The 21558-nt window shown below is 44.2% G+C and overlaps 1 protein-coding gene across 1 annotated transcript in view; it reads left to right on the top strand.

Annotated features, from left to right (window-relative positions):
• UMODL1 (uromodulin like 1) overlaps positions 1-21558 on the top strand; it is an 83318-nt gene that overhangs the window by 34250 nt on the left and 27510 nt on the right. The window contains 7 exon segments of the mRNA XM_042778998.1: positions 2598-2704; positions 4872-5034; positions 7163-7231; positions 10409-10490; positions 10492-10637; positions 12030-12158; positions 18090-18290. Coding sequence (XP_042634932.1) covers positions 2598-2704; positions 4872-5034; positions 7163-7231; positions 10409-10490; positions 10492-10637; positions 12030-12158; positions 18090-18290 — 897 coding nt within the window.

The raw sequence follows: 21558 nt of genomic DNA, 5'->3' as shown, positions 1-21558 counted from the left end.
GAACACTTTCCCAGGAGCTTTCTCTGTATTTTCATAGATTTGTCTCCACCTTCTGATACCTGAGACAAATGCAGGGTGCTGGTGCCTGGCTCTGCCACACCCTCTGGAAGAAAACATCCCTTCCAGAAGGAAGGAGGGAGAGGAAGGGGGCTATGGCTGAGCTAATGCTGTCCCTCAGCATCAATCTCCTGGCAGATCCCCATCCTGCAGTCACAGCAGATCCAGCAGCTGTCCAGAGGCAGGCTGGCAAGTGACCTTTGGTTGCTAAGCTGCAGTTCTGCTTCCATACATTTATGTAAATAATGGAGGAGAAAAGCCTGTGCTTCATCCAAATGACACAGGAGTTGGCTGGCTTGCTCCTCACTGCTTGCTTGGTAGGTGACTGTCCCCAGCATGATTGAAGAGAAGGGCATAAATTGAATTTCCAAAGTGCATCTGGTACAATTAGACAGAAATGTGAAGTGAATCCATCTCTGTTTCCGCTGATCTGAAAACGATGACCTTTTGATTTCAGATAAATGGCTACTGTGGCACCCTGCCAGGATTCAATAGTGTTTTCTGAGATTGCATGTGACTCATTAAACCATTTACACTGCAGTTAAACACACCAAAAAAAAAGAGACCCAGGTGGGAAAAAATCTGCTTTGACCCTCAAAGCTGCTTGAGCTGCACCTGAACCTCAGGGCTGAAGGAATTTCCACGTCTGGGTCCAGCTGGCCATGATGTACCTGGCTTGAACAGTGAGGAACACTGGTGAATAGGGAATTTTCTAACACAGGGAGATGCCTTGGTGCTTGTGGTTGTGCAAAATCCAGTGTGAGGCTGCTTAGCTCCCTGCACAGGAGGCTGGGAAGGAGCAATCACTGAGGCTGGGAATGTGTGTGAGACTCAGCTAAGGCTGTATCACACCTTAATGTGGCTTTGAACATCAGAAAGGATGTTTCTGGGGGGAACCACCTGTAGTGGCAGCCCCAGAGAGAGGAGGACCTGGAATGTGCATGTGGCAGCAAGTTACATAGATTTAGTTTAAATCTTGGTTAATCAAAATAATTTCCCTGGCTAAAAAGGTTACTTTGTTGAGGCCAAAAGTGCTAGATTCAATATCCCCTCCTGCTTCTTAGAAACCTCAAATTTACTCTCATCCAAAGCCTTGGGATAACAGAAATTGTAAACCCACAGAAAAATTGACTGTTCATAACAGATTTATAATTTGCCATGGACTTTCCACTTGCTATGGCTTTTACTACGTCAAATGTGGTTTTTCTGCACCACAACTGTTTCTATTGCAACAATCAGGTTCATTTTTCTCCTGGCTGACTTGAATTGCCCAGTAAAGGATCAAAAACCTGGAGGTGCAAAATTAATGGAAAAAAAAAATCAGAGTTGAGCATTACTTGGAGCTGTGTTTGAGAGTGTGAGTACAAAAGTGAGTTTGTAGGGCTTGGAAATATTTTCTTTTTTCCTCCAGAGAAGAGATTTTGTGCTGGCACTGACCTAGAACCACTGTCTGCCCTTGGCTTGGGAAGCAGCATCCTCCTGCCTCAGCTGCCTTCTCTGCAGGGCTCTCTGGCTTGGGCTACCAAACCTCCTGGAGTGGCCAGCTGGAACAGAATTACTGCAGCTAAGGTTATACTTGTGCCACAAAATGTTAAATGAAAGTTCTCAATTTCAGTCTTACACAGTACCTGCTTTCTTTGATCATTATGTATTTTTTGGATTAGTCACAGCTGACATCAGGCACATTTTCTGTTTTGCAGTGCTTCAGTGTCTCCACATTTAGAAACTTAACTATGAGCCCATCCATCCATAATTATTAATGGAAAGTTAAAAACTCAAAATTTCTGTGACAGAAATGTCATGGACAAGAGAAAGATCTGAGAATATTTACACCCTTGAAATGAAATAATGATATTTTAGGCTGCTGTTTTCTTCCCATTAAAAACTCAGAACAGGCACGCTTCTAAAATGAGGAGGAGGTGTTTGGTATAAATTAAATATCACAATTTAATGGAAACAACTGTCTGTATTTTTGTTCTCAGAAATGTTTTTGTTACTTAGCACTCAATGGATCCAGTGTATTTGCCTCAAGACCTGGTATTTGTCCAGTGAAGGATATGGAAACATTTGATTATCCTTGCACGTTCGATACTGAATGTCCAGGGCTGAAAAAACGCTGCAGCTCATCCAAAGGAGCAGGCTGTGTGGATCCCATGCCAGAGGGTATGTTACTGATAAATTCTAATAGAAACATCCTTAATTTTCCCTCCTGAGGGTGGGAGTGGGCAGCAAAACTGTTACCATAGCTCTTCCTAAAACAAATATGGGAATCTGCCTTGGAGGGACTCCAGGATATTCCATGAGCACTGAGCGCTGTGTGGGTGCTGTGGGTCCAGCAAACCTTCCCTGGAGCTCCTCCTTGGCTGCCTCCTCTGCCTCTGGCATATGGCAAACCAGCCCCTAGCTGGTGGCTGCTCGTGGGCCCCTCACATTTGCCAAGTTAAATCTTGCTTTGTTCCCTCAGAGCCTCCCTGAAGCTCTGTCACCTTCTGTAGCACCAGACCTCAGATGACTTGGCTGTTTTATTGCCTGTGCTGCAGGGAGGATGTTCTGGTGCAACGTGACAGTGCTTGTGGAAATGGATTTTAATGAATTAATCCGGGTGGATTCTCACCTTCTGCATCATCCCTGCCTTTTGCACTCCATGGTATGTACAAAAATGAACTCTTCCCTCAGTGTGCCCATAATTCTGGTACTCAAAGGCCACTCTTTTCACCCCTGTGTTCTACCAGATTGATTTTTTTTGGCCCTATTTCTGATTACTTCTGTATTTCTGATTACTGAATGCCAGCTGCATCCTTAAGCAATTCAAGTACAGTAAATTCACGAATACAAGCCGCACGGAGTATAAGCCGCATATCCGGTGTGTTGGCAACATTGATGTCTTTGTCAATAGATAAGCCGCACCTGGAATATTAGCCGCACTTTAGTTCGCCGCGAACTTTCACAAAGTCGTCATTTAGTAACACAATTGCGGGATTGCCGGGGCTTACTGGCTTACTGCTGACCTTGGAAACATTGTTTCCAAGTGAAAAAAGACACACCCTTTATTTACAAGCCGAAAAAGACAGGAACAATAGTGTGGTCATTTTGCGAGCATTCCCAATGGATCCGCGTTGCCTTTAAACAGCTGCTCAGCTGCGCGGGCAGGCAGCTGAGCTCCGAGCGGAGCCACATCTCCGTGCTGGCACAGGAGCGGCCGTTGTAGCCCTCGCGGCCTGCGGGGGGAGCGGCCGTTGTAGCCCTCGCAGCCCCGCGGGGCAAGCGGCCCCGTTGTAGCCCTCGCGGCCCGCGGGGCGAGCAGCCGCTCTGGCCCTCTCCCTGCGAGCCGAGTGGCTGTTCTACCCCTCTCCCTGCGGGCTGAGCGGCTCCCCCAGCCCTCTCCCTGCGAGCCGATTGCCCGCTTCATCCCTCTCCCTGCGGGGAGAGAGGCTCCCCCAGCCCTCTCCCTGCGAGCCCAGCCAGCCCCGTAGCCGCACAAGACTGAAAACACTTTAAAAAGTACAGAGAAATATCACACACTTTTATCGAACTGCCGAGGTAACTCACCCCAATAACAACCCCCGCCCCTCAGTAACGCCGCCATCCACAGGCAGGCAATAAGCTGTTCTCTGATTGGTTCATCGTCGGAACAACAGGAAACCATGGATTTCAGACTGTTTTGGCTCGGGACTGGACCAGCATGATACTAGGTAAGGGCAGATATCACATTTTTGTCCATAGATTAGCCGCACCGGAATATTGGCCGCATTTCCGGGTTTCCACCAAAATTTTAGTCTTCTTGCTGCGGCTTGTATTCGTGAAATTACTGTAACTTTGATTTATCAGCTTCTTAAGCAAATTTTTCAGGTCTCTTCCAAGGGCAGTTTAAAGGCATACTGAAATAAAAGGGGGTTTTCCTGCTGAAGTAGTGCTTGCTCCAGGGCTGTGTCAGTTCAGTTTTGGGTCTATGACACACTGGGACCAGACTTCAGGACCTTCAAAGGTTTTCTGACATGGAATTTTAAGTTAAGCCTTTCCAAGACAAACCTATCTGCCATAATCTGCTGGCACTGATGGGCAGGAAAATAGAAAAAATGACAGCATGGGTGTAATTCATCCTCCTGTCAGATTTCTCCTTCTCATATCCTAAAAAACCAAAAAACCCTGGTCCTGGTGCTGTGTAGCAGGGAGTAGGGGCAGGGTCCACCAAGGCTTTTATATTTTGGTGGAAAACAAGCTGTGTGGAAGTCAAACACTCTAGAAATGGGCAGCTGAGCTGTTCAGTGTCCTGCTGTCTGTTCCACTGACTCTTCATGCTCAGCCCACCAGCAGATCCCTTCTCTCATTCCTGAATCTCATTTGGGATGTTTGGTGTCTCTAGGGTCTCTCTGTGGCTCTTAATCCCACCCCTCATCCTGAGTTTATTGCTTTTGCTCTTTTTCTTCCTATCCCCTTTGCCAGCAGTCCATTGGGCTGTTCAGAGTAAGAAGTGTTGGACAGCTTCATTGCAGCTGAATTGTCATGGCCTGTGTAATGCATTGTAATCCACTGAGACTTTGCAAAGCAGGGTTTTCCCACCTCTTCCTGGGTTACTCCTTCTGCCAAAGCATTTTGAGATCAGCTCCACACCCCCCTTAGCCTGTACCTCTGTAACATAAACGTGTTGTGAATGTGAGAATAAGAACTCACATAAATACAGACCTGAATGTCACCACTTCACCATGCTTTCTGCATTTCTGAATTCCACACTCTGATTATGATAACAACCATTGCATAATTCACGTGCTGGGAAATGACCAAGGTGCTCCAGTGTTTGCTGCCCTGGTTTCCAGGTCACTGGGGCATTGCAGCCCCTGAATGCATCTGTGCACCACATCCAGAGTGGCATGGGGACATCTGCACAGGGACAGGGGCATCCCAGGTTCTTTTCTCCTTGGAATGCACCACCCAGCGCCCTGGCAGAGGTTTCCTCCTCCCTGGAGGCCATGGTGAAATGTGGGTGTAAAGTGATTGACACACAAGTTCAAGGTCACTGATTGCAATCCTGCCTCATTTTAGGGGGTTTCACCCTTTTCATTTGGGATCTCATTTATACAACCATTACAGTAATTTCACGATTATAAGCCGCACAATTTTGACTAAAATTTTGGTCCGAAGTGCAGCTTATATATGGACAAAGAATGAAAAGTTGCTGTTTTAGTTTGGAGGACAGGTGTCTGCTGAGAAAGGCAGGAGCTTCTCTTTGAAATGGAGAATGGAAACCCCCTCCCTCCAAATTATTATAATTTTGAAATCAAGGGGCTCTCAGGCAAAGATATGGGAATTAGGAATAACAGTTCTTCTCTAGGGAAATTAAAATAGAAATACAGTACTACAAAGAAACAAACCCCAAACCCTGACACAGTCAGAGTACAACCTGACACCCGTCAGGCAGGGTGTTGGCAGCAGTCCCATCCCATGGTGGCTGCATCCTCCTGCAGTGACAGATGTGGCTCAGTTGGAGCAGTGCTCCTGTACAAGGTGCAGTTTCCCTCTGGAGCTCCAGTGGGGATGTGGAGAAATCCGGTTTTCCTCTGGAGTCCAGGATGGGTTGTGAAAAGATAAAGAACAATGCCCTGCCTGGTTTCAATGGATGGCCCATTAGCAGAATATCTCCCATGGAGATCAGGCTCACTGCCCCCACCCTCAACAGATGGTGATAGAACAGATACCTTTTATCACATCCTGTATTGTAACATGCGATTTATAATCAGGTGCGGCTTATAATCTTGAAATTACTGTAATTTGCTTTCAAATGTAGCACAGAGGATCTTGCAAACTTTGCAAACACAGCCCTGACCTTTCTGGTGGAGGATGGAGAGTTAATGATTATTTTGGAGTGAATAGTTTGGAAGGGAATGCTTCTGAACCCTCAAATTTATTTTCTCCCAATAATGCAGTTTTTCAGATTAAAAAGCAAATATGTGCCTATTTGCACCACAATCATTAGTTGTACTAAACAGACTGTTAAAAAACCTGTTTTCTTGGGAAGCAGATATATTCTGTTGCCATGTTACTTCCAGTAGCCTGTATGAAAAAAGTAATATTTATAGTCTGTTAATTACTATAGCCTATTACTATATACTTTCTAAATGTTTCATAAACATTTTAATATATTAATTTTAAATTATGCCAAATAAATTATTTATACTCATTGCTCTGCAGTTATGCAGAAATGAATCAGAAGCACCATTTTCAATGCTCCTTATTTTGTGTTTACTCAGTCCAGCTTTCAGTGAAATCACTGGGTAATTCTCCTTCCTCCTGTGCTGACAACCCAGGTTTGGATGGCATCCTCCAGGTGTAAGCTGGAGCTGCCCCTAATTGTCCCCTAAATCGAAATAATTGAGGTAAAAAGTGATAGGGTGGTTATTGTGTTTTATTTTTTTTTTATATTAGGCTGGGATTAAATGTATGAGGCAGTATTTTTTGTTTGGACTTAGATGTTTATTAATTCTTATTTATATTACAGTCTCACAAACTGTGAATTCTAGTGCACTTCAAGCTAACAAGTTAAAAATGGAGACATATATTTCTTTCTACAAGGCTTTTTAAGGACCAATTGTCTAATTACGAAATAACACCTAAATCATTTTTACTTTTAACCTAATAAGTAATTACCTGTGGCCTGCAATGTGGACTTTTCAATTAAACAAGATCTCTCAAACCTATGAAGAAGAAGGTGAAGAAGAAAGACAAATCTCCACCCTACAACTTCTATTTTGCTTTATATATATTACTATTTTCTAAAACCTTAAAAATCTAAGTTTTTGACCATGTGATATTACATACTTTTATTCAACCTACACACTTATAATCCTGGTTCTATAATTTAATTTTGGAAGCCTTCTCTATGGCTTCAAGTCAAAAGCAGTGTTTTCTTGGGGGTCAGTGCCTGTCAGCACAGAAAGTTTAAAATTCTCAGTGACCAGGGCTCCAACAGGTGATAACATCCAGAATGGTTTTAACAGCATTGCTGCAGATTTACACTGAATTTATCATAGCCACAGTCTGGTCTACACACAGTGCAGATCACTCTTGATGCTGCTCCCAACACCTGTGCAAGGTGTGTTGTTTTTCCTAGATGTCAATGAATGCTCCTATTCTGAATTCAGTGCTTGCCCTGGGAAAAGCAGCTGTGTAAACCTGGAGGGTTCAGCATGAACAGGCCACTGTCATCCCTCCCTGGCTCAGCCCAAGGAAGGAAGGTAACAAATGCAGGTCTCACCTTGGGAAGTGCTGAGGATGTTCCTGCAGGACTTTGTGCTCCTTTCAGGAGTCACCTGCAGGAATTTCTGGAGCATGAGTGCCCCTTCTCCTCCTGTTGGGAGAAAATGCCACATAAACCTGTTACCTATTTCTGATGGAAATGCAGAGTACAGTAATTTCACGAATACAAGCCGCACCAATTTGACCAAAATTTTGGTGGAAACCCGGAAGTGCGGCTAATATTCCGGGGCGGCTAATCTATTAACAAAATTCTAAAAGCTGCCAACAGGGAAGTGAGAGCCCGCGGCAGCCCCAAGCCAAGCTGGAGCCCGGCCGGCCCCGGCAGAGGTGGGAAAGCCTGGCAGAGGCGGGGCCAGCAGTGTGGGGGGCAGGCGGCAGAGCCTGAGCCAGCAGGGCGGGGCAGGGAGGGCGGCAGAGCCTGAGCCAGCATGGCGGGGGAGCCCGGGAGAACTGGGGCTAGCAGTGCAGGGGAGCATGGCAGAAGCAGGAAGGCCGGCGGGTGGGGCTGCCTGGCAGCGGGGGAAGCCCAGCATAATCAGGGCCAGCAGCGTGGGGGAGCCCGGCGGTGCGGGGGCCTGCAGTGCCGGCCAGGGCGAGGAAACGCGGCGGCGGTGCAGACGGGAGGGGGCGGCCGGCGAGCCTGGTGGCGGCGGCGGCAGCCCTGCCGGCGGGGCGAGCGAAAGCGGCGCTCGCGAAAGCGCCGCTGCTCGCGAAAGCGCCGCCGCTCGCGAAAGCGGCCGCGGGGCGGGCGGCAAGCCCGGCGGCGGCAGCCCTGCCAGCCGGGCGAGCGAACGCGGCAGCGGGGCGGTGCTGACGGGAGAGGGGGGCCAGCGAGCCCGGTGGCGGCGGCAGCACCACCCGGCCAGCCCCGCCGAGCCGTGGCGCTGAGCTGGGCCACCCGGCCCCGTCGGCAACCATGAGCGGGCCGAGCCTGCCTGGCCCCGCCCCGAGCCAGTAAAGCCCACTATGCCGCGATCCTGTTACTAATTGGCCAATTTGTGAAAGCTGCGCACGGATTCTCGCGACGAACGAAAGTGCGGCTAATATTCGGGGTGCGGCTTATCTATTGACAAAGACAGCAACATTGTCGAGGCACCGGGGGTGCGGCTTATAATCCGTGCGGCTTGTATTCGTGAAACTACTGTATTTATTTCACAGTCCCTTGCTTTTTCCTCTATTTCAGCCACATCTATCCTCACTCACCTACCAAACCCTAAAGCTTCAGACCCTTCTGCTTCTCAGAGTGACTCACTTGTTGTCAGTGCATCTCCCCAGCCTCTCGAGAAACAATTACATTATTTCTGCAATTTTCCTTTTTCCTTTTTTGACTGCAGCCTGGACTCAGTGTTTGTATGATCCCACCCTGAGCTGCTGCACTGCTGCTGAGCCCTCTGCTGCAGTTTGGCACTGGCTGAAATAATTCCTCGTGTTCAGCAAAATATACTTACAGCCCACAGACATCAATGGGCCTGCTAATAGGCTTTAAGATAATGAGATGAATAACCACTTGCAGATACAATGCTTTAGTTAGAAAACAATTTTACAATCCCTTAATCTCAAAAAATTAGGATAATGCATTACTTTATGCTTTTGTGATATGATAATACTTTTATTTTCTATTTATACTCTTCTATTGTTGCTTTTCATGTGGAAAACATTATTGGTATTACTTTGGATTTGCTTTCTTAGAAATACTCTAATTATTTGATAATATGATTTTCCCCATGGCACTGTAGCATCTACTCCAATTTCAGTAAATGCTGTTAACACTGGCAGTAGCTCTCCTTCTATAAGGAAATCAAGCCTCTTGTCCATAATCAACCAATCTATGATGCTGGGTGCTGTAAGTAACCTTGGATTTTAATAAATGTTTTCTTGATTTGTGAGGGGAACAAACCTCAGTAAATTTGTGTTTACATGGGTGATCCAGCCCTTTCAGACAAGAGTTATTACAATCCTTTTAACAACACCCTGTTCTTCTGTGGGAGGAAACAGATCTAAGTTGTTCTTTGAGAGTTCAGGCTAGATATTCTTGATCTTCATGCACAACTTGATTGAAGCTGAAGCCAGAGGAATTAAACTGAGGCCCCTCTAGTGCAGGGGGGATTGGCTTTGGGGGTGCTTGGCTGCCACCTGGCTCAGAGTGCTGGAAACAATTTTGTGTTGTTGAAGCAATTTATGAAAACAACCTTTTTTCCTTAGTCTAACCATCAGCATGGAAGATTTGAAGCTGTGGCAGCAGCTCTGGGCTAGCAGGGGGTGTGATGCTCATCTCACCTGGCCCCAGCTCTCTCCAGCAGAGGTTCTTGTCTGGGCTCTCTCTCTCTCTTGCCAGACAAACTGGCTCTGCTGCAGGGCAACTCATCCACCCAATTTAAACAGCTCCTCCTCCCAGGAGAGGAATCATCCCTGAAGGGCTCTGTCTTTTCCCATTGACATGACAATCATTGCATGGACTGGAGTGGAAGAACAGGTGAAGTGCTGCATGCCACTCTTCCCCAGGTTGTTGTCTGGGCTCTGGGGGGGTTTCCAGGATAAATCCAGGCAACTTTTGTCTGAATGGGTGCATTTTGATGATTAAAGTGACAGGAGGACAAGCAGGTGTCAACAAATGAAAAGTACCCAGAGTGACTCTTCCAAACCTATTCCTGTTTCTTGCACCTGTGGCTCACTGAGTGATTATTTACGTGACTGGAGATTAGATTCTCCAGAGGAATTGTGGCTGCCTCATCCCTGGAAATGTTCAGGGCCAGGTTGGACTGGGCTCTGAGCAGCCTGGTCCTGCCCATGACAGGAACTGGATGATCTTTAAGGTTCTTTCCAGCCCAAACTATTCTGTGATTCTATGATTCAACAGAAACACATATAATAAAAGGAAATAAAAAGGTTAAACACTAATTTAGTCACTCTAGTGGGATGGTTCATGGATGAGAGGATCTGTTAGTGTGAGAGGGGCAGATTCTGATGTAGAGGGAACCTTACCCTATTGACTGTCACAATGCTTGTCTGTACTGGATTTAGAACAGCACAAGGCTTTAAAAGTGAAATGTTGCTTTTTCTGTGCCAACTCTTCCTAGGACTGCAACAGATCCCTCTGCAGTTACAAACCATGGGATCCTCAGTATTACCAGCAGCAGCTTTGAAATGTCCTGGCTTGGCAGTTCCACTCTGAACCACCCTTTCCAAGGGCCATGAAGCTGTGCAAATACTGAAGGCAGAGGAAATGCAAATGGATGTGTCTCACCTGGAGATAGGCGTGATGTATTCAGTAGAGATCAGCTATGAAACTTGTGGAAAAAACATTATCTCCAGTCAAAATGTGAAAATAGGTAAATATATATATATATAACATAGTGTGTCTCCTATCTCCTCCCTTCTATCCTCACTCACAGTTCAGCAATGATCCTTTGGTCCCCACTAAGCAACATTTCCCACCTTCTTCAGCACTTTTCATCTCATCTACTCCAGTATTTATCCAATCCAGAATATCAGGCAGCAGAGCTTTGGCCTTAAATATAAAGCAGTGCTGGAGCTGATTAGACTATTATAGATGTTAAGCTAAGCTGCAATTATTTTTAAAAAATTTATATCTTTGGTATCTGGCACTGCTTCCTGCTGCTGTCCATCTCCCAGCAGGCTGGCTTTTTCCTGGGTGATGGCTGTGGCCAGTGGGAAATGCAGGCAACTGGTTTGTCAAGGGTTCAGCTGAGCCAACAAGAGTGCCCAGAGGAAGGGCAGATTCTGCTGAATAAAGGATTAAAGGAAATTGCAAGGACTGAGTAATAAAGCTTCAGACTACCTGCCCAGTTCTGTTCAATTAACTGGTGGTGGGAGCTTCCTGAGGTCCTAGCATGTTGATCAAACATAATTTAAGACTAGAGAAAAAGCAAAGTTATTTCCTTAGCCTCCATGCAAACAAAGAAATAAATCTCTCCCCCTTTTCTCAAAGGGCAGGCAGTGAACTATTTATTACTGACCACAGTGGGAATGCTGCTGTTCATGTTTATCCCTAAGAGCCTTCCCTTTGATGAGAGGAGGGATGACTCCAGTTTGGGTCAGGAGGAAGTCACTCCCTTTGAGGAGGGAAAATGGGAGGTCTAGTGGTTATGAAAACAGAGGGCTGAACTTCAGAGTACAAAGTTGGAGCCCTTGAGAAAAAGAAGTTTTCCAAGGATCAGTCCAAGGAGTAACAGCCTCAGAGTGTTTATACAGGACAAAGCAGTTAGAGATTCCTTGGCTCTTGCTTTTGGCTCCTGTGTTCTGTACAGGATCAGTCAGGTGCATGCACAGCTTTTTGTTCCATTTTCAGTTTAAAAATATATTTACTATCCCCACTACCAAGATCAGGAAAATAAATAAAAAACTCTGACTGGTGGGGCAGAGATGAGCCCACAAGCAATTCAACCCTGGGTGTAACTTCAAGGCAGGAGTTATGTAGAGGCAGGCCCAGGTAGGTGTAAACCCACACATAAAGTATGTGTACACCCAGTTCTCAAGCAGTTGTAATTAGGCACCAAAATATCTCTTTAGACATGATAGAAGTGCATCTTCTCAGTGTATCAGAAGCTTGTAGGAGCCTATTGGCATTATTTTTTTTATTTAATACTGAACTCTCTCACTCTTGTCCTCCTTTCTTCCATCAGCTGAGATTTTGTACAGGTACATTAGTTTTAACAATCTTTTCTGGCTTTGTCAGTGTGTTTTAAAGTTGTGTCCTATAGAGGCCAAGATCTTTGATGTTACTCTGAGGATTCTCAACTACAGCCTCACTGATGATTTCCATAATTCCAGCAGCTCAGCATATGAGGAATTTTCAGGACTGTTGCTTACAGAGGTAAAATTACTATATCTCTGGGTAATATATTTTTTTTCAAAGTAAAATTTATTTAATCTAGTAGAGGGTTTTAGGCCTGGATGAAATACTCCTTCAAAATCAGCATACTATTTCCTGTGACCTTTTTTTATAGTTACAAGAAAATTCAACTGCCCAGACAGATCAATCCCTTGGCATTGTTAGCAATGAAGCCAGTGAGAATTTTCCCCTACAGAAGAGTGAAGGAATTATAAATACAGGCATGCAACAGCAGCTCCTTTCCTTGGATGTTTAATTTGGCAATAAATTCACAGTAAATTAACTTGAGGCTTTTTAATGGATTATTGAAATGGCATTCCTGGCATTCATTTCAGCACAGTCTGCTCAATAAATGTCTTGCTCCTCTCAAAGCTCTTTCTTCTTTCAGGAAAAGTATCTGGATCAGGCTTTCTTCTTCAACTGCATTCCTTACCTGCACACGTGGCCACTGTCCACAGTCAGGTGAACTCAGCCAGAAACAAAACTTGAGTCACAGAGTCTGGTGCCAGCTCTCAGCTTCCCAAAAAAGGGGGAGGTTTCAGGTGGAGCAATCTCCTGCAGTTTTGCTGCACAGAACAGGGCCCATAGAAAGGATTTGGGATCTCCATCCAAAACAAGGCTTCCCCAAAACAAAGGGTGACTCAATCATGTGTGAATTTAAATGCATGTCTGGGGTTACAATACAGAGTGTGATAACAGGTATCTGTTCTATCACCATCTGTTGAGGGTGGGGCAGTGATCCTGATCTCCCTGGGAGATATTCTGCTAATGGGCCATCCATTGAAACCAGGCAGGGCATTGTTCTTTATCTTTTCACAACCCATCCTTCCTCCAGCCAGTCATTTTCTGCTCATGGCCATTGAGTCCCACTGTGGCACTGATAAAATTACTGCATCCCATTGGGAGTTGCTCCAGCCAGGGGGAAGAGCCCAACATTTCTTACCAAGATAAAAACAGAGGTTTTGGGACACTAAGGGAGCCCCTTTCTCCACTGGACTCCAGAGGAAAACCGGATTTCTCCACATCCCCACTGGAGCTCCGGAGGGAAACTGCACCTTGTACAGGAGCATTGCTCCAACTGAGCCACATCTGTCACTGCAGGAGGATGCAGCCACCATGGGATGGGACTGCTGCCAACACCCTGCCTGACGGGTGTCAGGTTGTACTCTGACTGTGTCAGGGTTTGGGGTTTGTTCTTTGTAGTACTGTATTTCTATTTTAATTTCCCTAGTAAAGAACTGATATTCCTATTCCCATATCTTTGCTTGAGAGCCCCTTGATTTCAAAATTATAATAATTTGGAGGGAGGGGGTTTACATTCTCCATTTCAAAGAGAAGCTCCTGCCTTTCTCAGCAGACACCTGTCCTCCAAACTAGGACAATGCAAGAGAAAAACCCCAAACAATAATGAGCTATACTTTCAAGGGCAGCAGAGAAGAGGCATATGCCCAACAGGAATTGCTAGTTGAACCTCCTCACATGGTTTTATTTCCCACAGTTGCAAATTGTTCACTTTTGTTGTGTAGTAAGAGTTTGGCAAGTGAGATTTCTGAGATTAATGCAGACCTGATTGGCTTCAATGGGTTGGGAAGAAAAAGGAGCATTGCCCATCTGTGTTGCTTCTGCCTCCTTGGGTGTTTGTGAGCACAACATCCTCCTCTCTTTTCTTCTCTCCTCATTTCCTTGCCTATTCACCCTGGTGTGAGCTTACACAAGCTAAACAGTGTGTTGTAGGAATCTTTTAGAACAAGCTCTGTCTGAATGGGAACAAAGCTGTGCTAATTTATGGCTCTCCAATTTGTGCTCGAAGACATGTTTTGAGGTGTATGAAGGAACAAAAGGTTCAAGGAGCTGCCTTCTAGACATGCAAGGAAAACCTGCTGGCTCCTGCACAGCTCAAATATTGACAGCACTGTGCCAGCTTCAATATTCACAATAATATCACTTGTTCAACTGAAGTGACTGCTCACTGGTTTGGTAATTACCATGATGTAATTGTGATACTGTTGTGAAGCTTTGCTGTCTCAAACACGTTTTATGAAGCCACCCACCCCCATTTTTCTTCTCTCTAATCCTGGTTTCTTTGTTACTTGACTCAGGTGCAGATTGAAATGAGTGTCAAATGCTCCCTGGGAACTAAGCCTGCCCCACTTGTAAATGAAACAAAATGTATATGAGACATATAGAGATAACATCAAGGCTCTGCTGCAGGACCAGAGGCACTCGTGCTCCCTTGAGCCAAAATTTGGAACTTGGTTTGTAACATCAGTGGTCAGATGAAAGGAAGGAAAGGAATGAAATCCTGAAATCAGAGGACAAAGTCTAATAAACCCTCTGGAAAGGAGATAGGATGAAATAAAATGCGATGAAAAAACCCCAGAAACTTGGAAATGGGGTGACCATGATGAAATGGACTGGGATGACAAAAATTGCAGTGAAATGGACTAAAACTTGCTGAAATTACTCCAAAGAATACTCCAAAATCACAGAAAAGAAAAAAAATCGAGCCATTGAGACATTTTAAAAAAAATGGTCAGAAAGAGAATACTCCAAAAAGCAAGTGAAAACACTAAATGTGAATGGGATGACAAGTAGTACAGGGATATGGACCAAAACATGCTAAAATTATTGCAAATCAAATTATAAATAATTAAAGAGAAAAAAAGCCTGTTGAGAGGTTGCTAAAAAATTGAAATGGTTAAAAAAAATATGGAAACTTCCAAAACTGAGTGAAAACTAATACTGAATAGGATGATAAGAAGTGGAGGGAAATGGACCAAATCTTGCTAAAATTACTCCTAATAAAATTCTTAAATCCAGTAAGAAAAGAAAAAATAGAACCTGTTGAAACATTGTTAAAAAAATGAAGTGTTTAGAAAAATAAAGGGAAAATTTTAAAAGCAAGTGAACACACTAAGAGTGAATTGGATGACAAGAAGTGCAGGGAGAGGGACTGAAGTTTGCCCAAATGTTGCTAATTGAAATTGTAAGATTTCATTTCCTTTCCTGAAAGGAAATTCTTTCATTCAGCAAAGGCAATGGAATCCTGAAATCAGATGACAAAGTCTAACAAACCCTCTGGAATGGAGATATGATCAAATAAATTGCAATGAATAAATAATTGGAAATTTAGAAGTAGGGTAGCTAGGATGAAATGGACTGTGATGACATGAAGTGCTGTGAAATGGACCAAAACTTATTGCAATTACTCCAAAACAAATTCTAAAATTATGGAAGAAAGGAAAAAGAAGCCTGTTGAGAGGTTGCTAAAACATTGAAATGGTTCAAAAAAATCAAGGGATATCACATCTAAGACAAGATAGATGGGGCTAGTAACACCATCAGCCCTTGCACTGCCATTCCTTACTAGCCTTCACACACAAACTCTGCATGGTGGCATCTTCAGTCCTTATTCTCACACAACTCTGAACTCAACACATTTTCTTCTACATGCCTTTTTCTTATACAATACTGTCTCTTTTTCTCATAAGCCTCTCTGTTAATTCTGTACAACTCTGTCTCCTTATCTTACAGATTTCCTTGGTAATTCAGACTCCGTTCTCTTATTAGCAGCTTGTGCTGATTCCTTTACATATATCAGTTTCCATGGCTCTGGATTTTTCTTTCTGCATGGCTAGCTGTGGTCTGATGCTGGTTCAGGGAAGCTTTTCTGTCACAGCCCAGCTTATGACTTCTAGCAGAAAAATTCAGGGAGTAATGCCAAACAAATTCTGCATAAGCTAGCCATGTCTCTAGATCTCCTGCTACCCTTTAACTCTGACCTGTCCTCATTCACCCCCTCACAACTCCTTCCAACAGAGACCAATCACCAAACAACACTGACCAACCTTCAGTCCATGCCCTCACAGGAGATCACCTTCAATGAGCAAACTGGCCAACAAAAAGCACCCCTGCATTTTTTGATGTTGATGCAGTTTTTGTTGGGGTTTTGAGTCATTCCATGGCTCAATTAAACAAGGAATATCCATCATTAGTACTTTTGCTCATATCTTAAGTCCCAGCTTGGCTACAGCTGTGGAATATTTTATTGACCTCTAAACTCTTTTGCCACATAGATATTTTTGCTTTGGGCAAAGTCAAAGGCTGTCCCAGCCACCTAGCCCTGGACTGTCCCTTGTACAACATATCCTTACCTTATCTAGCCCTTAGGTGACCACATGTCCCTTGGTTCCTCTCTGCACAACCAGCAGCCTTCTGATCCCACTGCATCTTCAAGTGCCTATATGTGAAAGAAAACTGCCCTCTTCCTTTATATCCTGAAGACTGATTGGCCAGGCACAGATGTTTCTTCTTTGGTAATTAGTGCAGCTGCAGGTCATTGGGGGAAGATTCTCTCCTGCACTACCCCAGCTCGCCACAAAGGGAAACTTCTGAAACCAAGTGAAAACACTAAAAGTGAGTGGGATGGTAAGAAGTGCAGGGAAATGGACCAAAACTGCTAAAATTACTCCTAATAACATCCAGAAATCATGGAAGAAAGGAAAAAAATTGAGTGTGTTGAGAGGTTGGTAAAAAATTGAAATTGTTAAAAAAAAAATGGGAAATTTCCTAAACTGAGTGAAAACACTAAAAGTGAGTGGGATGCCAAGAAGTGCAGGGATGTGGACCAAAGCTACCCAAATGATGCTCATTGAAATTGCAGAATTTTGTTCTCTTGCCTGAAAGGAAATTCTTCCGCTCAGGAAAAGGAATGAAAGCCTGAAATGGCAGGACAAAGTCTGACAAACCCTCTGGAGAGGAGATATGATGAAATGAAATGCGATGGGAAAAAACTCAGAAATTTGGAAATAGGGTGGCCACCATGAAATGGCCACAGATGACAAGAAGTGCAGGGAAATGGACCAAAACTTGCTGAAATTACTCCAAAGAATATTCAAAAATCACGGAAGAAAGAAAAAACAAAAAAAGCTGGTTGGGAGGTTGCTAAAAAAATGAAATGGTTACAAAAATAAAGGGAAAATTCCAAAACCAAGTGAAAGTTCTAAAAGTGAATGGGATGACGAGAAGTGCAGGGATATGGACCAAAGCTTGCCCAAACAATTCTCTTTAAAGTTGTAAGGTTTCATTCCCTTTCAGGAGAGGTATAATAGAATTATATTATCATAGAATGGTTTGCATACAAGAGGGGCTGAAGATCATCCAGTTCCAAACTCCTGCCATGGGTAGGGACACCTTCCACCAGACCAAGTTGCTCAGATCCCTCTCCAACCTGGCCTTGGACACTTCCAGGGATGGGGCATCCACAGCTTGTCTGGGCAACCTGTGCCAGGACTTCACCACTCTGACAGTAAAGATGTTTTTCCTAGTATCTAATCTAACCCTACTCTGTCAGTTTGAAGTTATTCCCTCTTATCCTGTCCCTCATCTTTCCAGGAAGTTCCTTTTAGCTACTAGAAGGCCACAATTACGTCTCCCCAGAGCTTTCTGCTCTCCAGGCTGAACAATCCCAATTCACTCAGCCTTTTCTGACAGCAGAGCTGCTCTGATCTTGCCTCCTCTGGACTGGCTCCAGCATCTCCACATCCCTCCTGTGCTGGGTGCAGGGCTGGAGGCAGCTCTGCAGGTGGAGTCTCACCTGAAGGGGCAGAATCCCCCTCTCTCCTGCTGCCCATGCTGATTTTGATGAAGCCCAGCACACAGAGAGTTTCTGGGTCCCAGTGCCCACAGCCAGGATGTGTCCAGCCTCTCATCCACCAGCACCCCCAAGTCCTTCTCTGCAGGCTTGCACCAAGGAGACTCATTACTTTGTGCCACAATTACCTCTGAAAAATAAAATTTCTGAAACACTTTGGAACTTTTCTTTTTTCAGCACCCTCTATGTTGTGCTTATATAAATATTTAAAAGGGTATCTGTTGGTTCCCTAATTGTCAATAGTTCTCTCCTTTTGCTCAGCTTGAAAATTTATTTCACCCAACATTTCTGCCTTGTACAAATCTGGGAAGCTGAAAGTGCAGCTTGAATCCCTGGCAGCAGGAAGCATCATTGGAAGGCTCAGAATCACTGTGCAGGATCTCAAGTTTCCAGTGGATGCTTCCACATTTGCCCCAGTGCTTTGCTACCTGCACAATGGCTTTGTGATTGTGGTGGACCAGGAAAACACTGCAGAAGGTAATTTTTGTTATTAATTTTTTGAAGAAGGAAGCAGCATTTGTGTTTAGATCATGTGCAGTATCACCAATATTCTTCACAAAATAGAGAAACAAAGGACGTGGTTTGTTGAAGAGAAAACCATGATGTGAGAATTCTTCAGGGGTTTTATCCATGAGCCAGAAGGGTCAGACAAAGGAGCACTGGCTGTCCCCAGGTACCTGCAGGCACTGCTTCCCGTCACTGTGTTCAACCCAGGTGGAGCCTTTGGTTTCCCTGTTCATTTTCCTCCCTTTCCTCTCTGTCCCCAGCTGGAAGTTTGCCATGTCTTTCTTGAGCTGAGTGGCAGACAGGATTACTGTGGAATATCTGTAGCTTTTAGATACACACACCCTCTAGACAGTTTTGTGCTCCAAGACTGGGGGACTATATTTGGGCCAAGGTTTAAAGAATCTAACATCTTCACTCTAGAAACCCAGCCAGAGGAATTCCTAAATGTCCTCATTGTGAATAGGACTGAAGAAACATGCATGGAATTTATGTGAAACCTGTTCTTTGATCTTCAATCATCACCACTTCTATCTTCAAAGGACTGAGTTCTGTCCTCAGGTTTCCCAGCTGGCAATTCAGAAAGTTGCCAAAGCCAGCAGAATGGGTTATTCTTCTCTCTTGGTGTATTGAGCCTTTCAGAGCAGGAAAATCTCCATTTGGAGTTGCAGAGCATATGGAGGTTAAGGACAGGAACAATACAGGAGACAAATATCACAGTGGCAGCTGAGACTGAATTGCAAGATGCTGATGTGTGCCAAAATACTTTGTAAATGTTATTGATCCTGGGACCAAAAGGCTGAGGAAGAAGAAGGTGATAGCTCTGGACTGTCACTTCAGCTCCAGAAAACCAGGTGGCTTCCAGTAGCACCACACACATCCAGGGGCACAGCCAACACCTCCACTCCTCCTTAGGAGCTGAAAAATGGGATTTATTTCTTAGCTTTACCCAAAGAAGAGTCTCTTCAACATGACTTTCCTAAGTGGAAAATAAGGAGTGAAACACAGGAAGGAAGGATTTGTATAAAGGGGTGTTTTTCTTCCTGACCCTGGAGAGCCCCAGGACATGATCTTTGGCAATGAGCTCACCCAGACTCTGTCCCCTGGATCCTCCCTGCAGCCTGGCCACCACCAGGCTTTGTGCTTGGCTTAGTGACTGTCCATCCAACTGTGAAAAGTAGGGATGACAGGTCAGAAGGGACACAGCACAACTGAAAGGAGTGGACCAGATCGCTTTGAAGATCCATAAATTATTAAGTTTATTCCCATGATGAATAGAGACAATAAAATTTGTTATGTGGGGGAAGAGAAGAGAAGAGAAGAGAAGAGAAGAGAAGAGAAGAGAAGAGAAGAGAAGAGAAGAGAAGAGAAGAGAAGAGAAGAGAAGAGAAGAGAAGAGAAGAGAAGAGAAGAGAAGAGAAGAGAAGAGAAGAGAAGAGAAGAGAAAGAGAAGAGAAGAGAAGAGAAAGAGAAGAGAGAAGAGGTCAGGCCCAAGATCCTTCTAGCACAATGTCACTGCCCCAGTCCCAGCCAGGAGCCAATTCCTGGAGAAGGCATTACCTCCCACTAATAATTCCCATAGCCAACAACTGTTTTTATCTCCAGGACTCCCTGAATCCACAGAGATTTCTTAGGGTTTGTTTATCCCCCATGAATCTCCCCCATCAAATCAGATAAATCTTTAGCATCTGCAACATCATTTGGCAAGGAATTTCACAGATTTTGACCCTTTGCATGAACCCCTTACAGGTGTATAATAGGTAATCAGAGTGAACACAAAGGTGGCTTTTTAATAATTTTTGGACTAGGACTGTTGGTTGAGATGTGTGTAGGGAAGTGCCAAAGGTGAAGGGCCAGAGAGGTGCCAAGAGTGCAGAAAGAGAGCTCAGAGCAGACCTTGGCTGAGATGTGATGGTTTAGAGAGGAAAAAAGTTCAGTGTGTGGATGTGCACAAGTGATGCAGCAGCCAGTGCCAGTGTTCTGACCTGATGCATGATTGATTGTGGCCATCAGAGGTGAAGGAATTTGCTTAAAAAGCCGTGCTAAGTGAGGAGAAAGGAAACCCTCAGACAATGGAGGCAGTGAATGTAAGTGATTTGGCAATTAGCATCTCTCAGATGGTGTTGGAAGCCACCAAGGGTCACAATTATTTCATAGCACAGTTAGGAATTAACAAGATTTCGTCTCTGGTGTTCAGTCATTCCTGCACACTTCTGCATTCCCTCTAAGTGGCTTAGGCTGGAATGTAACAGACAACTGCTGGCCATAAGCACATGAAATTGTCTAATGGAGGGACACAACAATTACCTAATGACAAAAAAAGATAAAAATAATTGAAATATTAACTAGAAGGAAGGAAAACTAAGCAGAAAGATGAGTGCATGTACGTGCGTGCACATGGAATGGGACATTCCTTTGTTTCAGATAAATAATCACCATCATTAATCTGCAGGTTTGCAGAACAAGTACTTAGGTTAATTTGTTACTCAGAACAATTTTCCAGCCTCTGATCAGAATTATTTGTCACAGGACACAGTTTTCAGCCTCATTTGCTGCTGTCCCTCTCTCAGGGCTGAGACAGCAGATGAGTGCATGAGGCATTTACACAGGGACAGTTCACCTGGGATTCAATGGAATTATTCCTATCCAAAGGACTCAGCCCATGCAGATTTGCTGGAACAGGGTGTGAATGGCAACACAACGCTCCAGATACAAATGCCTCAAAAGAGAAGAGACTCAGCAATAAAATTGGTCGATAACTGCATGAAAAGGCATCTCTAACTGATTGAGAGCAGCTGAAATTGGACATAAGCAACATCCTTAGAGTCTCTTCATGCATTACTGAATCAGGAAGTCTTTTCTGACACTACCAGAAAGAGGGTCACAGTTTTACAGCATTACTGTTAAGATGAAAAATTGTATAAAAAGAGAATCTGCCCTTAGCACTTCCTCTGTTAAGAAGAGAATAGTGCTTCCCCTGGGAGTTACTAGCATTTACTTTTTATTTGAAGCAAAAGATTATTTGGATTAAGTCTCCATTTAATGTTGTATCTACTGGTAGCTAGAGGTAACAGATCTATTAATTACATAATATATCTGGAGGTGCTGTACACAAAACTTGGTATAGTGAGTGATTTTGATATCACTGTAGTACAAACCCACAGCAGTTTTTCACTTTTAATGTAATTACCTCTAAAAACAATTATTTTAAAAGTCTTTAATCAGAGAAAATGATTTTCAG

The sequence above is a fragment of the Catharus ustulatus genome, chromosome 2 (genome assembly GCF_009819885.2).
Source record: "Catharus ustulatus isolate bCatUst1 chromosome 2, bCatUst1.pri.v2, whole genome shotgun sequence".
Taxonomy (NCBI): domain Eukaryota; kingdom Metazoa; phylum Chordata; class Aves; order Passeriformes; family Turdidae; genus Catharus; species Catharus ustulatus.
This window is presented reverse-complemented; position numbering and strand designations above follow the sequence as displayed.